We start from the raw sequence: 12,596 nt of genomic DNA on the forward strand, positions 1-12,596 counted from the left end.
CCGATAGGGGACTAAAAATACCACTGGGGTCCTCAAGTTTTTATTTGCCTGTTCAGCGGTGCTTATTATGGTGTTTTCCTAAACACCAGCCGAAATCACATCCAGGAGAGCAGAGAGAGACCCGGTGGGATGGCAGGAGCTGGGGTGGAGCAGCACCGAGCACCGGCTGCACGTGGGGTGGCTGGAGGATGGCAGATAGCATCACACCAAACACGCTTTCATTTCACATCACCCGCGAGATCCACAGCACAAACCTCTGCAGCTTCGGATAAAGCTGAGCCGTGGAGTAAGGAGCATCAGCCTGGATTTGCTGGGCTCCTAAAAACTGGTCGTAACAATTCATGGGACTGCTGCGGCAAGTTTGGGGTCTTTGGGGTATTTAATAGAGCTTTGCCCAACCTGCTTTGATATGTCCTTGGCAGAGGCACCCTACACATCCTGTGGGGTCAGCCCTTGGGGGAAATATTCGCAGCCTCTCCTGAAGGCAAATCACGTGCTCTTCCCCAGGGCACCAGCAGCATCTTCCACTTTTGGGGTGTTCCCTCCCCTGTTTCACCCATGGTGCTTTTGGATCTGGGTCTAGGCTTGGTCCTGAGCTGCCTCTGGGGTCCAGAGGGGTCCAGACCCCAACAACAGGGAACGGCAGAGAAGGAGGGGAGGTGTGCTCCTTAACCCCGCTGAGACAAAGCCATCGCTGGAGGACGCTACTGAATTAACGCGCTCAGAAAAAAACACATCAGAAAAAGAAGAGCAAGCGGACATTTTCATTCAGGCTCCTTTCAGCATAAAACAGTAGTGGAGGAGGATTAAAAAAAAAAAGTCAATGAAATCCCCCTACAATTTAATCCTTGGGAAGGAAGCTGCACTACTCTGAGCACACCCCAGCCGTGCAAGAATTCAGCATCCTGGGAAAAGAGCCAATGGTGCAGCCGAGGGCTGCCATCCGCTGCCCACCACCACCCCGGGAGCAGCACCTCGGGGGGACCAGACCTCGGAGGGACCCTTTTGGGATCCCCGCTCCCCTGGGGCTGTGCCCGGCGCTGCCCGTGCTCAGTGGCTGCGTAACTCCACGTCCCCGGCTTTCCTGATGAAGCTAACGGAGATAGCGCGGCTGTTGCTCAGGGTGGAAAGATGATTAACCACTGTAATCCCAATTACAGCTTTTAATTGGGATTAATCTGTGGAGTCAATTAAGTGTGGAAATGCGTTGCCTCCCACATTTCTTTTATGAACCGTTTGCTCACCGGCCCGGTCCAGAGCCACAGCTGGGAGGGAAGAGGGCTCACCTCTCCTGCCTAAGGACACAAAAACTGCCAAGAGCAGGGCCACCAGCAGGGCCACCCAGCAGGGTTCCTCATTTATCCCCCAGCAGCTGCTCTTTTTTTTTTTTTTTTCTCTCCTAGAAGTGGATGGGGCCAGGTTTGCAGAAATAAAACCAAGGTGGCAGATCAGGCAGCTGCTCCCACCGCCCCGCGCCCAGCACGACAGCCAACAGCGCTGCTGGCAGTTCCTATTATTTTTCTCCACACTCTCATGAAAATTAATTAATTCAATTAATTGATTAAATAAACAAACCCCCCACGCTCGATGACACCGAGCCAGCTGCGCCCTGTGGCGAGCTGCAGGAACATCACCCGCTCCCGGGCTGACATGCTAAGAAATGCGTTGGAGAGGGCTCGAGGACATGAAACTGGGGGAATTTAGGAACAAATCAGGCCTGGCGAGTGAGGGGCTGCAATGCAACGCTCAGCAAAAAACCCAAATAGTTGTATTTTCATGCAAGTTGCGAAGCCTTCACTCATTTCTCAGAGATGCCGTCGGATGCTCTGAATCCTCGGATGAAAGGAACCAAATCAGGGCAGATTGTTATTTCCTGTCTTCGGGCTTGTATTTATAGAAAGGCTGATAGGTCTGGTGGCTCTCCTTAAACAAGCACAAGCTAAAAATAAGCCACTGTTTCATTCTGGCCTCCACCAGGAGCTGGACGTGAGACGTGAGAGGCGTTGGCCCGGTGGCTGTGGGGTCCCCAGGGGATGGAGAGGAAGAGGCTGGCGGCGGCTCTGCGGGGAGATGGGGCTCGGATCCTGGCTGCTTTCCTCCACCGTCATCGGGACAGGGGCAAAATGCTCCGAGCCCCTTTTCTCCTGGCTTTCCAAAGCCAGCACTCGGCAGCGGGGGCATCATCAATGCATTTTGTCCACCTTTTCAGGCAGCAGTGGCACCTGCACTGTGTGGCCATGACATGGAATCACACCCCACAGAAACACCTAACCCCCCCCAAATCCTCCTCCAGCTCTCCCCATCCTCCCAAACTTCATTTTTACCTCCTTTCCAGAAAATCTGGGTGCCGGGGCCGGACTGCAGCAGTGCCCAGGCTAGGGACGCTCCAGCCCCCCCGCAGGTGCTGGTGGCAGAAGCTGCAGCCTCAGCACTTCTGCTCCGCGCTGTCAACGGGTCGTTGGTATTTCTTTGCCTGCCTGGGGAACGGTATTGAACAGTCCCTATCTCTCCTGAGGAAGTATTGAGCTGGAGTTTTAATGGCTTTCCATTAACAAGGCACAATAGGTGTCACTGGGAATTATTGCTTGATCTGGTAAGAAAGGGAACACTCAGTCCCGTGGCTTCAAAAGGGGTTTTCACCCCCCTCCCCAAATTCTTTCTTCCAGAGGAGGAAAAAAAAAAAAAAAAAAAGGGAAAAAGAAAAAAGGCAAAAGATTTCACTGCTCTTTTCACTCGGTAAAGCTGAGGACAGATTTTCAATTTGTTAACTTTCTTTATGGCTCTGGGTTTGCCAAAAGGAGCAAGAGATGAGGGGAAGAGACAGGAGATTAAATACACGAGTTTATTTTGGGAAGGCCTTCTAAAGCAGGGGGAAAATAAAAATTGTAGAAAGCAAAAGCAAAAAAATAATTAAAAAAAAAAAGGCTTGACACCGGGGAGACAGGACTCAATTAAAGCAAGACCTTGAGATACACGAGCCAGCAGTCCGGACCGTGGGTCCATTAGACATCCCTGTCAGACACCGTGCTGTGGTTAACGGAGCCGTGTGGCAGCTAGATCCATCACCTGGGGAAATAAACAACGGTGCTTACATCTTCAGCAGCTTCTTGATCTAGCGATAAACCCATAAGGGGAAATAAATGGGCTTCTCTTCCCCGGACTGTCCACACCGGGATGCAATTTGCCATTTTACCCGGGCTGCTGATAAGCAGGGGATTGGGAGGGAAAAGCCGCTTAACGATTTCCTAATAAAGCCCGAGATAAGAGCGGAACAGCCCTATTACCTCCGTCCTGGTGTGATTTACAGCCCAGACAGCTGCTCCGTGTGGCCTAGCGTTGGCAGGACGTGGGGCTGGTTGGGGAGAGGCGCCCGGTCTGCAGCCCTGCGGGATGCTGCTTGGGGACATCAGGACAGGCACCGCCAGCCTCATCCCCCAAAATTATCCCTGTGGCCATGGAGGTGAAACCCAAAGCTCTCACTGAACCCCAGCAGCCTGTTGTATAGGGGCAGGCACCTGCAGCTGGGTGGGAATCAGGTGCCCGTGTCAGGCTCAGCACCCCAGAGCAGACCCCACTGTGCCTGCTCCAGGTTTTAGGCGAACAGCCCTGTCCACCAGCAGCCGGGCGAGCAGCTCTCAGCTCCTCAAGTGATTTTTAATTGTTTGATTTTATTCACGGTTTCGACAGTTTCTCTTCCCCCCCCCCCCCCACCTGCCCCTCCCGCTGGGGATTTATTCTTTGTAATTAGCTGCGGTAATTAGAATCCCTCTCATACTGCAGCGCTTCAGCTTCCCTTTAGATCTCTTCCATGTTCCTGCTTGATAAAATGTGAAGTTGACGCCTGGGTCAGGCTCAGGTCTCCCACCCAGATGGAAATGTGTCCTGGCCGGGAGAGTGGGGTGAGCTCTGTAGGGCCGCGGGATGCTGCAGCGACATCTCGGGCACAGCTGGGACCAGAAACCCCAGCAGGCAGAGAAACAGCAGCACTTTGGGGTGATGCAGCCCCTTTTTCTAGCCATCTCCCCTGCAAAAAGAGGCTTTTCCCCATGCAGCATCCACCCCCAGGGTGACACCAGGGATGGGTGACAGCTGGCGGGGCTGATGGATAACAGCGGAGCATCGCCGAGACCATCACCCAAATGTAGATGCTGGCCCCAGATCCCCGCAGGTCCCTGACAGGTCGTTATTTACCGTGACAGCGGCTGAGGTGAGCGAGCCGCCTTTTATTTCAGCTTGGAGAAAACGGTCCTGACAGCGGGTAATTGGGGCTGTGCAGCACGAGGCAGGTGCCCAGCTGCCAAGAGGTGAAGGCTGCTTTAAAAGCAGCTGAGCAGAAAGTGCAGCGAGGGCTGCCCTGGGAGCTGACGTGCAACGAGAGCTGTCCCGAGCCAGCTTTGGGATCCGGAGCTCTAAATCTCCCTTGAATCCTCATAAATCAGGTCTTATTTGGTCCTTACAGCTGGGAGCTGGATCACCATCACCGCCTGCTTGCCAAGCAGCAGCCTGGGCGATAGCCTGGGAGCCTTTGCAAGGTGCTGCCTTGAGCCCTGGATGAAAGGTGCCACGGAAAGGCACAGAGGGTTGCTGCTCAGCTCTGCGGGGAGAGGCTCTCTCTGCTTTTATTTATACACACGCTTGCCGCAAGACACAAAAATTACTTAATCAATCCTTTCCCTTGTCGGCGTCGCTGGCTGGCTGGAGGCTGCCTGTGCAATTTCGCGCTGAAGCTGACAAATTGCTCCAGGATAACGGCGATGACTCCAGCTCTCGCCTCGCCTGGGTCGACAAGCACTGCATGGTGCCCCCTGCCCGGGCTGGAACGGGGGTGGCGTGAGCAGCATTGTGCCAAAACGGGGCTCGCACTCATCCTGCTCGCTCCAGCGGTCACCTCGAGCCAGGTGGGGACAATGCTCCCCGGCGCTACCGCCTGCAGGGGCTGTCACCGCAGCCTGGCTCTCCGCCTGGGACGGGAGTTATTCCATGCAGGGAAGGGCTGGGAGTGAGTTTTTCTGGGATGTCAGAGCCTCGATCTCCAGCACTTCTGAGCGGAACGAGGGCTGAGCACCAACCCCGCAGCACCAGACGCTCACCTCCCTCTGGTGAGCAACCCTACAAAAACACACCGGGCTCTGCAGCCAGCGCTAAGGCAGCAAGAGGGCAGCCAGGAGAGGAACAGAAGCAGCACTGAGCTCATCTCTGAAGCGAGGTTGATGACAAGCACGAAGAGAAGGTAAAGAAGCGAAGATGCTGCTTGGAAGATCTTTGCCCGGAGCTCACCTCCTCCTGCAGCTGCCCCGGGACTGCAGCATTTGGGGATACAGACACAGCGCTGCTCTTACACCTTCTCCCCCAGCTTCAACCCTTGCCAATATTTCATCCCAGCTGCTGCAGCACCTCTTCCTTCCTGCCCCGCTCAGACAAAGAGCAAACGGGGAGCTGTGCCCCCACGGGCTGGGGCGCAGGGGTCCCGGGAGGGTTGAGCCATGTGCACCCTGGCGAGGTGGAGAGCAGCACCAGGGAGGAATCCCTGGGAGCAGCATCCTCTGCAGAGCCCCCCACAGGGCTGCCCTCCCCAGCCTCAGCCTCGATTCCTGGGGGCTCAGTCCCCCTTGAATCCACCCAACGCAGCCCCCATCCTCAGGCTTCATCCTCCCTGGCCAAGGCAGGCAACAGCAGCCCCCTGCAGCCCCCCCCAAGCAGCCCAATAACTCCTCGCAGAAGGGCTGGGTGTTGTTTCCCCTTTAATTTACCACTTGTCAGGGAGGGAGTGGTTAAAAAATAAATAAATAAAACAACCTCGGATGCTTCAAGAGGATGAAAACCCTGAAACTGCAGTCTGCTGGTGGCTCATCCCCCACGCCAGAAGAGGGGAAGATGCCCCCCCTCCCCAAGCCCCCTTTTTCTGCCACCCTGCCCCAGCCCCAACACGGTCCGGGTGGGTTCGGATGCGGACGGGCGATGCGCCTCGAGAAGAAAACGAAACCAAACGTCAGGACACGGTCATTCACAGCCGGCTGGTAGACGAAACAAGCCACGAGAGTCTGGCACCCCCGGCTCAGCGCGCGTCCCACCGGGAGGGATCCATCCTGCTCCCCGGCTGTTGCAGAAGCTTTGAGACCAAGCCCCCGGCTGCAGCACGTGGCCGAGTCACACGCAGTCCCTGCACAGAGCCACTTGTCCTTCGCGGTAGTCGCGGCAGGGGCAGAGGCGCCGGTACTTGGAGTTGTGGCCGGCGCAGCTGAAGAGCAGCGGCTCCTTCTGGAGGTAGCACTCGTGGACGTTCTCGGCCACCGCCGGGTAGAGATGGTTCATCTCGTACTCCGTGCTGTCGCAGGTGATGCTGAGCCTGGGAAAGAAGATAAAAAACACGGGTCGGCTTCAGTGCCCCCTCTCTGGGTGGGGAGGCTGCCTGGTGCTTTGCTATAGGGTCTTTAATTCTCTGTCCATCCTCCCTGGGGTGTTCCCTGGGTGAGCTTTGGGCTCTTTGCTGGTTGCAGGAACCACAAGCACTACGCTTGGCACCTTGATGTGGTTGCCAGCCACCAGCCCAAAACAGCAAAAAACCGAACCGTGCAACCCGAGGACCGCCCCAAACCTCATGCAGGCCACAGATGGAGGACTCAGGGAATCACGGGCAAAATCCCACTAAAACCCCTTACATCCCCCGTGGAGCAAGGGGGCCGCCTGCTCCCTGCAGGCACCGTCCCCTGGGAGTGCACCTGAGTCAAATGCACGCCCTGGTGTCCCCTGCTAGCCCGGAGCAGCAAAATGAAGACGGGAACCCACAAAGACCCCAAGGAGCAGCAGGACCCCAGCTTTGCCCTGCTCCAGGCTCGTGTCTGGGGGAGCTCCAGCACCGGAGCTGCCCCTGCTCCATGCCCCTCCAGCCCCCCGAGCCCACCCGTGGCTCCCCCAGGGCTCCAGGCACCAGGGCATGGAGCGAAACACGCGTCCCGGCTCTAATTCGTCACATAAAACTGTCACCAGGCCTCAAATTGCGTGCCTGGCCGGCGTGATGGAAATGGTAATACTCGCATCTTAATTGTCCACGCAGCAGCACGGAGCCCGGTGGCAGATTTATACTCTATTAAAACTTCACTGCTGTGTGTTCAAAAGGCAGTTTTATGGAGAAAGACGTAAAAAAAAAAGACAGAAAGGGAGAGAGCACGCAGGAGGCGGAGAGAAACGGGGTGGGAGAGGGATGGTGCCATGCCTGGATGTGCCAGCGCTGCTTTGGGAAGGACAAAACCGTTCAGCTTTTGGGGTTTTAGAGGGGAGGACAAGGGGACAACGGGCGCTAGGGGTGCAGGACAAAGCATCCAGCCCTGGGGAACAGGGGAGCATCTCCGACAGCCCCCCCGGGGTGTCACCACGCTGTTCCGAGGAGGACACGACTTACTGCAGGAACACCTCCTTCTTGTTGAGGAACCTGAAGAAGGTGGGCTCGCAGACCAGCCCGCGCCGCCGGCACGTCTCGGTGCAGGCGTGCCGCGTCTCCGACACCCACACCTGCAGCGAGTCCACCGGGGGCCAGGCGCGGGGGTCCTGGCGGGCGCTGGGGGACCACACCAGGTGGGTGGCGTTGGGGGACAGGGCCAGCACGCTCGGGGGGCTTTGCATAGCAGGGCTCTTGGTCCTGGGAGGCGGAGGAGGTGACGTCGTGGTGCAGAAATCCTGGGAGGGAAGGCAACAGGTCAGTGCCCGAAGGGAAAGGGTGGGGTGGTGGGGATGGGGGCACGGCAGGACGCTCGTGCTGCTGGTGTGGCTCCACGGGTTGAGGACTCCTGCCCTGCCCGCATGGATGGTATCTCCTGCTGGGGAGATGAAGGTGGCAGCCAGCCCTTCCTCTCCCAGTGCTGCCTTAAGCTCTGCAGCAGAGAAGTCCTGCTCCTGGCTCGTCCCCGCACCCCCAGCCTCCCTCCGGCAGCCCCCTGAGAATCTTTGGTGTGTGACAAATCTCCTGCGCCCAGCTCCCGGTGTCCCCCCTGGGAGCCTGCATGGGCCAGGGGTCCCTTCCCCAGCAGAACAGGGATGGTGCCCGACCTGGTGCTGAATGTAGGCGTGGATCCGCTCCAGCATCCCCTCGCAGGTGTACTCGTAAGGCAGGTAAGGGTCCACCTGTGCAGGGGAAGAGCAGAGCGCTGCAGCAAGAGGGAAAAGCTTGCCGGTCCCAGCCATCTCCGGGAGCATTTCCCCACAGGAGCAGCGGGGAAATCCAGTGTAAACATAATCCCCGTTGCTGGCCAAGAGAGTAATACTCCTGTCCCTCCATCTACCACCAGAGCAGAAGGGTATGGAAGAAAATCATCCAGTTCCTGAATTAATTCATCTCCTTTTCCTAAAAATAGCAAGTACCACGCAAGGGCACCGCAGGAATCAGACCCCTTCCAGGGCTGGGACCTCAGCTTGGAAATCTTCAATCCAATTTGGAAGAAAACTCGGACTGCAAAGACCTAGGACTTCAAAAACTAGGCAAGCAACAAAGTGTTTGAGAGAAAGAGGGTGAAGGATTAACTGGGGTTTGACCCATACATTGGTTAAAATGAAGTCACCCTGCTCTACTGTCTTTTTTTTTTTGGTGTTGTTTGTAAAATAAAACTGCAAAATAAAATCAGTTTAATGCAATAAGTCACTTCCAAATGAAAGCTTCAACACTTCCAGCCCAACAAAGTTTCCAGGAGCTCAACAGATTTCCTCCACCCCGGTTTCCCACCCAAATAAATTTTGGGGGCATTTCCCTGGCCCCCTGGAGATGCCGGTGGCCGGCGTGTCAGACACAGGGGACCGCGGGACGGGTCCTCACCCCGCAACGGAGCAAACGCCTCCCACAGCCCCGTCCTGCTGTTTGTGCAGAGCCAGCAGCACTCCAGTGTATTTTTAGCGTGGGTTATGAAACGCTGCTGCTCTTCGCTCACTTTTCCACATCGCACCTCCCTCCCCCAGAGCTGCCCTCGCATCCCGGTGTGGAAATCAGCTCCCCCCTCTGCATCCCGGCCCCGCAGCACCCCCAGCCCCTGTGGGGTCACCTAACCCCCCCCCCCGCCCCCCGTGGGGTTTGGTGTGGGAAGGGGCTGGTGCTGGAGCCCCCCCTTCCCCTGCGCATCTCTGCTGAGCTTCGTGCGAAGGATGGATTAGAAGCAAAAATATCCCAAAGATAATTCAGCCGGAAAACACAGCTTCTCCTATTTCTGCACATCCAAAATAGCTGTCTCCTTTGAAGTACCTGTCAAAGCCGAGCTCAAAAGGCTCAGCCTGCCAAGAAGATTCCTCTAAGCATCTCCCCACCATAAATATCCCACCTGAGATCTCGGCAAGGCTGGAAATCGCAGCTGCTTTGTCTCATTACAGGTGTGCAGCGTAATCGGGGCTGACACCTTGGCAGGCACAGATCCTGCCTCTGAATTAGCGTTGAGTTAACCAGGGCCGAGTCCTTCACAGAGCACGGCGCTGCTGCATGAAACCCAAGCAGGGCTGGGGGCTGTCTGGAGTGGATTTGGGGCTGCCAGGTGCAGATTTAGGGCTGCTTGGAGTGGATTTGGGGCTGCCCAGCTACAAAGCATCACCAGCGCCGTGCTCACAGCAGTGATGCTGGGGAGCTTTGCTCAGGATGCTGCTGTGCAGACAAAACCTGTAAAACAGCCTCATCCCCCCCAGCACACCACGCCTGCAGGGCACGGTGTGACCGATGGGATGCAAACTCCCCCCCACAGCGTGCCCACCACCCCGGGGTTACCCCAAAAGCTCTCGCTGCCCCTGCCTCCCCTCACCCACGCTCGTTAAAATTCAGCTCCCGCCACTGGAACTGCAGGAAAATGCCAATTTGGGGAAGATAATTGTTTAATTAAAACCTGACAGGCTTGGCCTCCCCTTGACAGCCGCGGCGTTAATGCTGCTCCCCGCGCCGGGAGCTCGGGCTCTCCCCTGGGGGATGCTCCGAGATGAAGGCAGGCAGGGCTGGAGGGGTTCACCCCATCACCCCCACCTCACAGCACGAGGTTTGGGGGCCACAGGGGTCCCGGTGGGGATGGATTCTGCAACCCTTTCCTGCACACATCGCTGGGGAACCCAGGGCCAGAGCAAGGCAGGAAGGCACTTTGGGATTTTTACAGTCCCGCTCTGGAATCCCAGAGCTGGAGGGAGGAATAAGCCTCCTTGGGTCCAAAGGGAACAAAAGAGAAAAAAAATAAATCCAAACGTCACCAGAGAAATAAGCAGAAAAGTAATGCAATTGTCTGCCAGCACGTAGCAGCAGGCTGGGAACGCTTTAACCAGCTATTTCGGCAGTGATGTTTAATACGCCACTCTTTCAAGCATAGTCTGAAATGTATAATTTTCCATTATATTCCTGTATGTTTGACTTTAATATAATGAAGCCTTCTCCCTTCGCTACACCAGAATATTGGGTCTATTAAATTGCTTGTGCGGGGACTGTTTTTGACAAGGGAAAAAGCTGAAGGCCAAGGAAATGACCGCGCATGGAAACCTCTCCCCTCCTTGTCCCCAGCCCTTGGCTGAGAGCTGCAGCTCTTCGCAGGGACAATTTGCCTGGTGTCACCTCTCCAGGGGGCAATTTGTCTCATGTTTTTCTCTCTCCTGGGCCTCCTGGGCAGCAGTTTGCTGTCTGGGTTATATGGGTGTGGTGCTGCAATGCTCCGAGTCCTCCTTGCAGCCAGGCCAGGGATGGGAGCAACAGGGGAGCACAAAGCGGCTCCACCGTGGGACAAGCTCCGCGGGGGCCACCCGCAGCAGGTGCTGCCTCTTGCAAAGACACTTTGCAAACCTGAGCCACATCCGAGCCCTGGTTCAAACCTCTGACAAGAAGGAAAAAGTTTTTTTTTTTTTTTCTTCCAGCAAACCTCGGCTGGCTCACGGAGAAGGACGCCTGCTGCATCTCAACTCCGCTATTTGCAGGGCACAAGGACCCAGCGGGCGAGTGCAGCTTCGCTGTCTTGGGACTGCTGCCACCTCCCCGCTGCTGGCAGCAGCTCCCAAGCCCCTCGAAGGGTCCCAGCACCCCTGGGTGCCAGCACCCCACATGAAGCCTCCTGTGGAGGCACATAAAAGGAGACACATCAAAGGAGACACCTTGCAGCTTTCCCAGCTTCACCTCTGGAAAATGTTTTACTGACACCTGGCTTGAAGCTGCAAAGCCAAAGGTGTGTGATGAGTGATTTTTCAGTGTCACGGTGGGAAAAAAAAGGGGAAAAAATAAAATCAGTTTCAGGTCGGATTTCAATTTCCAGTGTTTCCACCCATCAAGGAGAAAAATGCGTTGTTTCAGGTCAGGCAATCTGTTTTGTTTGGTGAGGCAAAGGGAAATGCATCGTTTTGGATCTAAGCCTCCCTTTCAATAAACTAGCGGGGCATTTTCAGACAAAGCCATGCAGATGGGAAACCAAAACACGTCATCTCATTTCGGTAATGTTGAAATTAAATGTTTCCAGTGAAAAAGAAATATAAATTGATGGTCATTATTCTGAAAGACAAATTTGCCAAATATTCAGATGACACAATGTCCCATTTTGCCTTAGGGAGAAAAGGAGCCAGGAAAACTGTTCCTCCTACCTGGCTGAGAGCAGCAGCACTGAACCGCCCGCTCCTGCCGCTAAGACATTTGTTTTCATTTCCTGCTGTAACAAACATTACTTTAAAGACAAGATACCAAGGGATTCCTGAAGCCAAAGCCCATAATGGGGCTTTTAAACCTGTGAGGTAGGTCAATTTTGGACTTAATTGCCTTGGCAGCGTCTCTAGTACAGCAGACCTTTCTATTTAACAAACAAACAAAAAAAGAGTTGCTCACGCTCGGTCCCTGCTCTGCTTCCAGAGGATTTATAGATCATAAATAAACCCAAAACACAAACCAGCAGAGGTGTGTTGTGGGATTATTGCAGCACCCTTCTTGGCGGACAGGAGGACCTCCTTGGTTTTGGGAGGCAGCCTGAGCTTCTGTCCCTGCTCCCCTTCAAGATTTAATTTAATAGGACCATGAAGCCATTATTTCCAGCCTGGGTGTCACACTGTAATGGGGAAGGCACAAAAAAACCCCACACAGTGCCCAGCCCCATGGCCCCGGCACCCCGACGCTGCCCATCAGGTCCAGCCTCGTGCCCACGTTTTCTGTGCTCCCCTGCCTCCTGCCAGCTGTTCGGCAACGTAAGAAATGTTAACTAAGGGAGGGAGGGAGGATGTGTTGTGACTGCACATTTGCATGAACAGCTGACATGGGAACAGGGAGAGAACTGGTGATGGGAACTCATCAACTCATCAGCCTGCAGCAGAACTTCCCAAAATCCTTTTTTTAAAATTTTAAATCCTGGACTTGCCATTAAACTTCTAAATTACCTGGTCCATATTCAATCCATATTTCAACATGACACAGTTGCCCAGGGACCGGATCACCCCCAAAAGCCAACATTTCCCCCACACTTAATTCTAATTCTCCCTTGTTTTATGCCCCTGATGGCAGGGCAGCCCCGGACACCTCTATTTTCTTTCTCCAATGCCTCTCCCCCTCTCCTGCACACCCCCGAGCATCTCCCCGAGCAGATGGTGCCGGGTCGCTCGCTGCCGCTGGCGCACGCCAACAGCTGGCC

The 12,596-nt window shown here is 55.3% G+C and overlaps 1 protein-coding gene across 2 annotated transcripts in view; it reads right to left on the bottom strand.

Annotated features, from left to right (window-relative positions):
* Positions 1–6,147: 6,147 nt before the first annotated feature.
* MGAT5B (alpha-1,6-mannosylglycoprotein 6-beta-N-acetylglucosaminyltransferase B) overlaps positions 6,148–12,596 on the bottom strand; it is a 56,859-nt gene continuing 50,410 nt past the window's right edge. For both annotated transcript variants that reach the window (XM_035570552.1, XM_035570551.1), the window contains exons 15-17: positions 8,044–8,118; positions 7,400–7,674; positions 6,148–6,346 (exon numbers count right to left, since the gene is read on the bottom strand). In XM_035570552.1, coding sequence (XP_035426445.1) covers positions 6,148–6,346; positions 7,400–7,674; positions 8,044–8,118 — 549 coding nt within the window. The remainder of the gene's footprint in view (positions 6,347–7,399; positions 7,675–8,043; positions 8,119–12,596) is intronic.

Source organism: Cygnus atratus, chromosome 18 (assembly GCF_013377495.2).
Source record: "Cygnus atratus isolate AKBS03 ecotype Queensland, Australia chromosome 18, CAtr_DNAZoo_HiC_assembly, whole genome shotgun sequence".
NCBI lineage: Eukaryota > Metazoa > Chordata > Aves > Anseriformes > Anatidae > Cygnus > Cygnus atratus.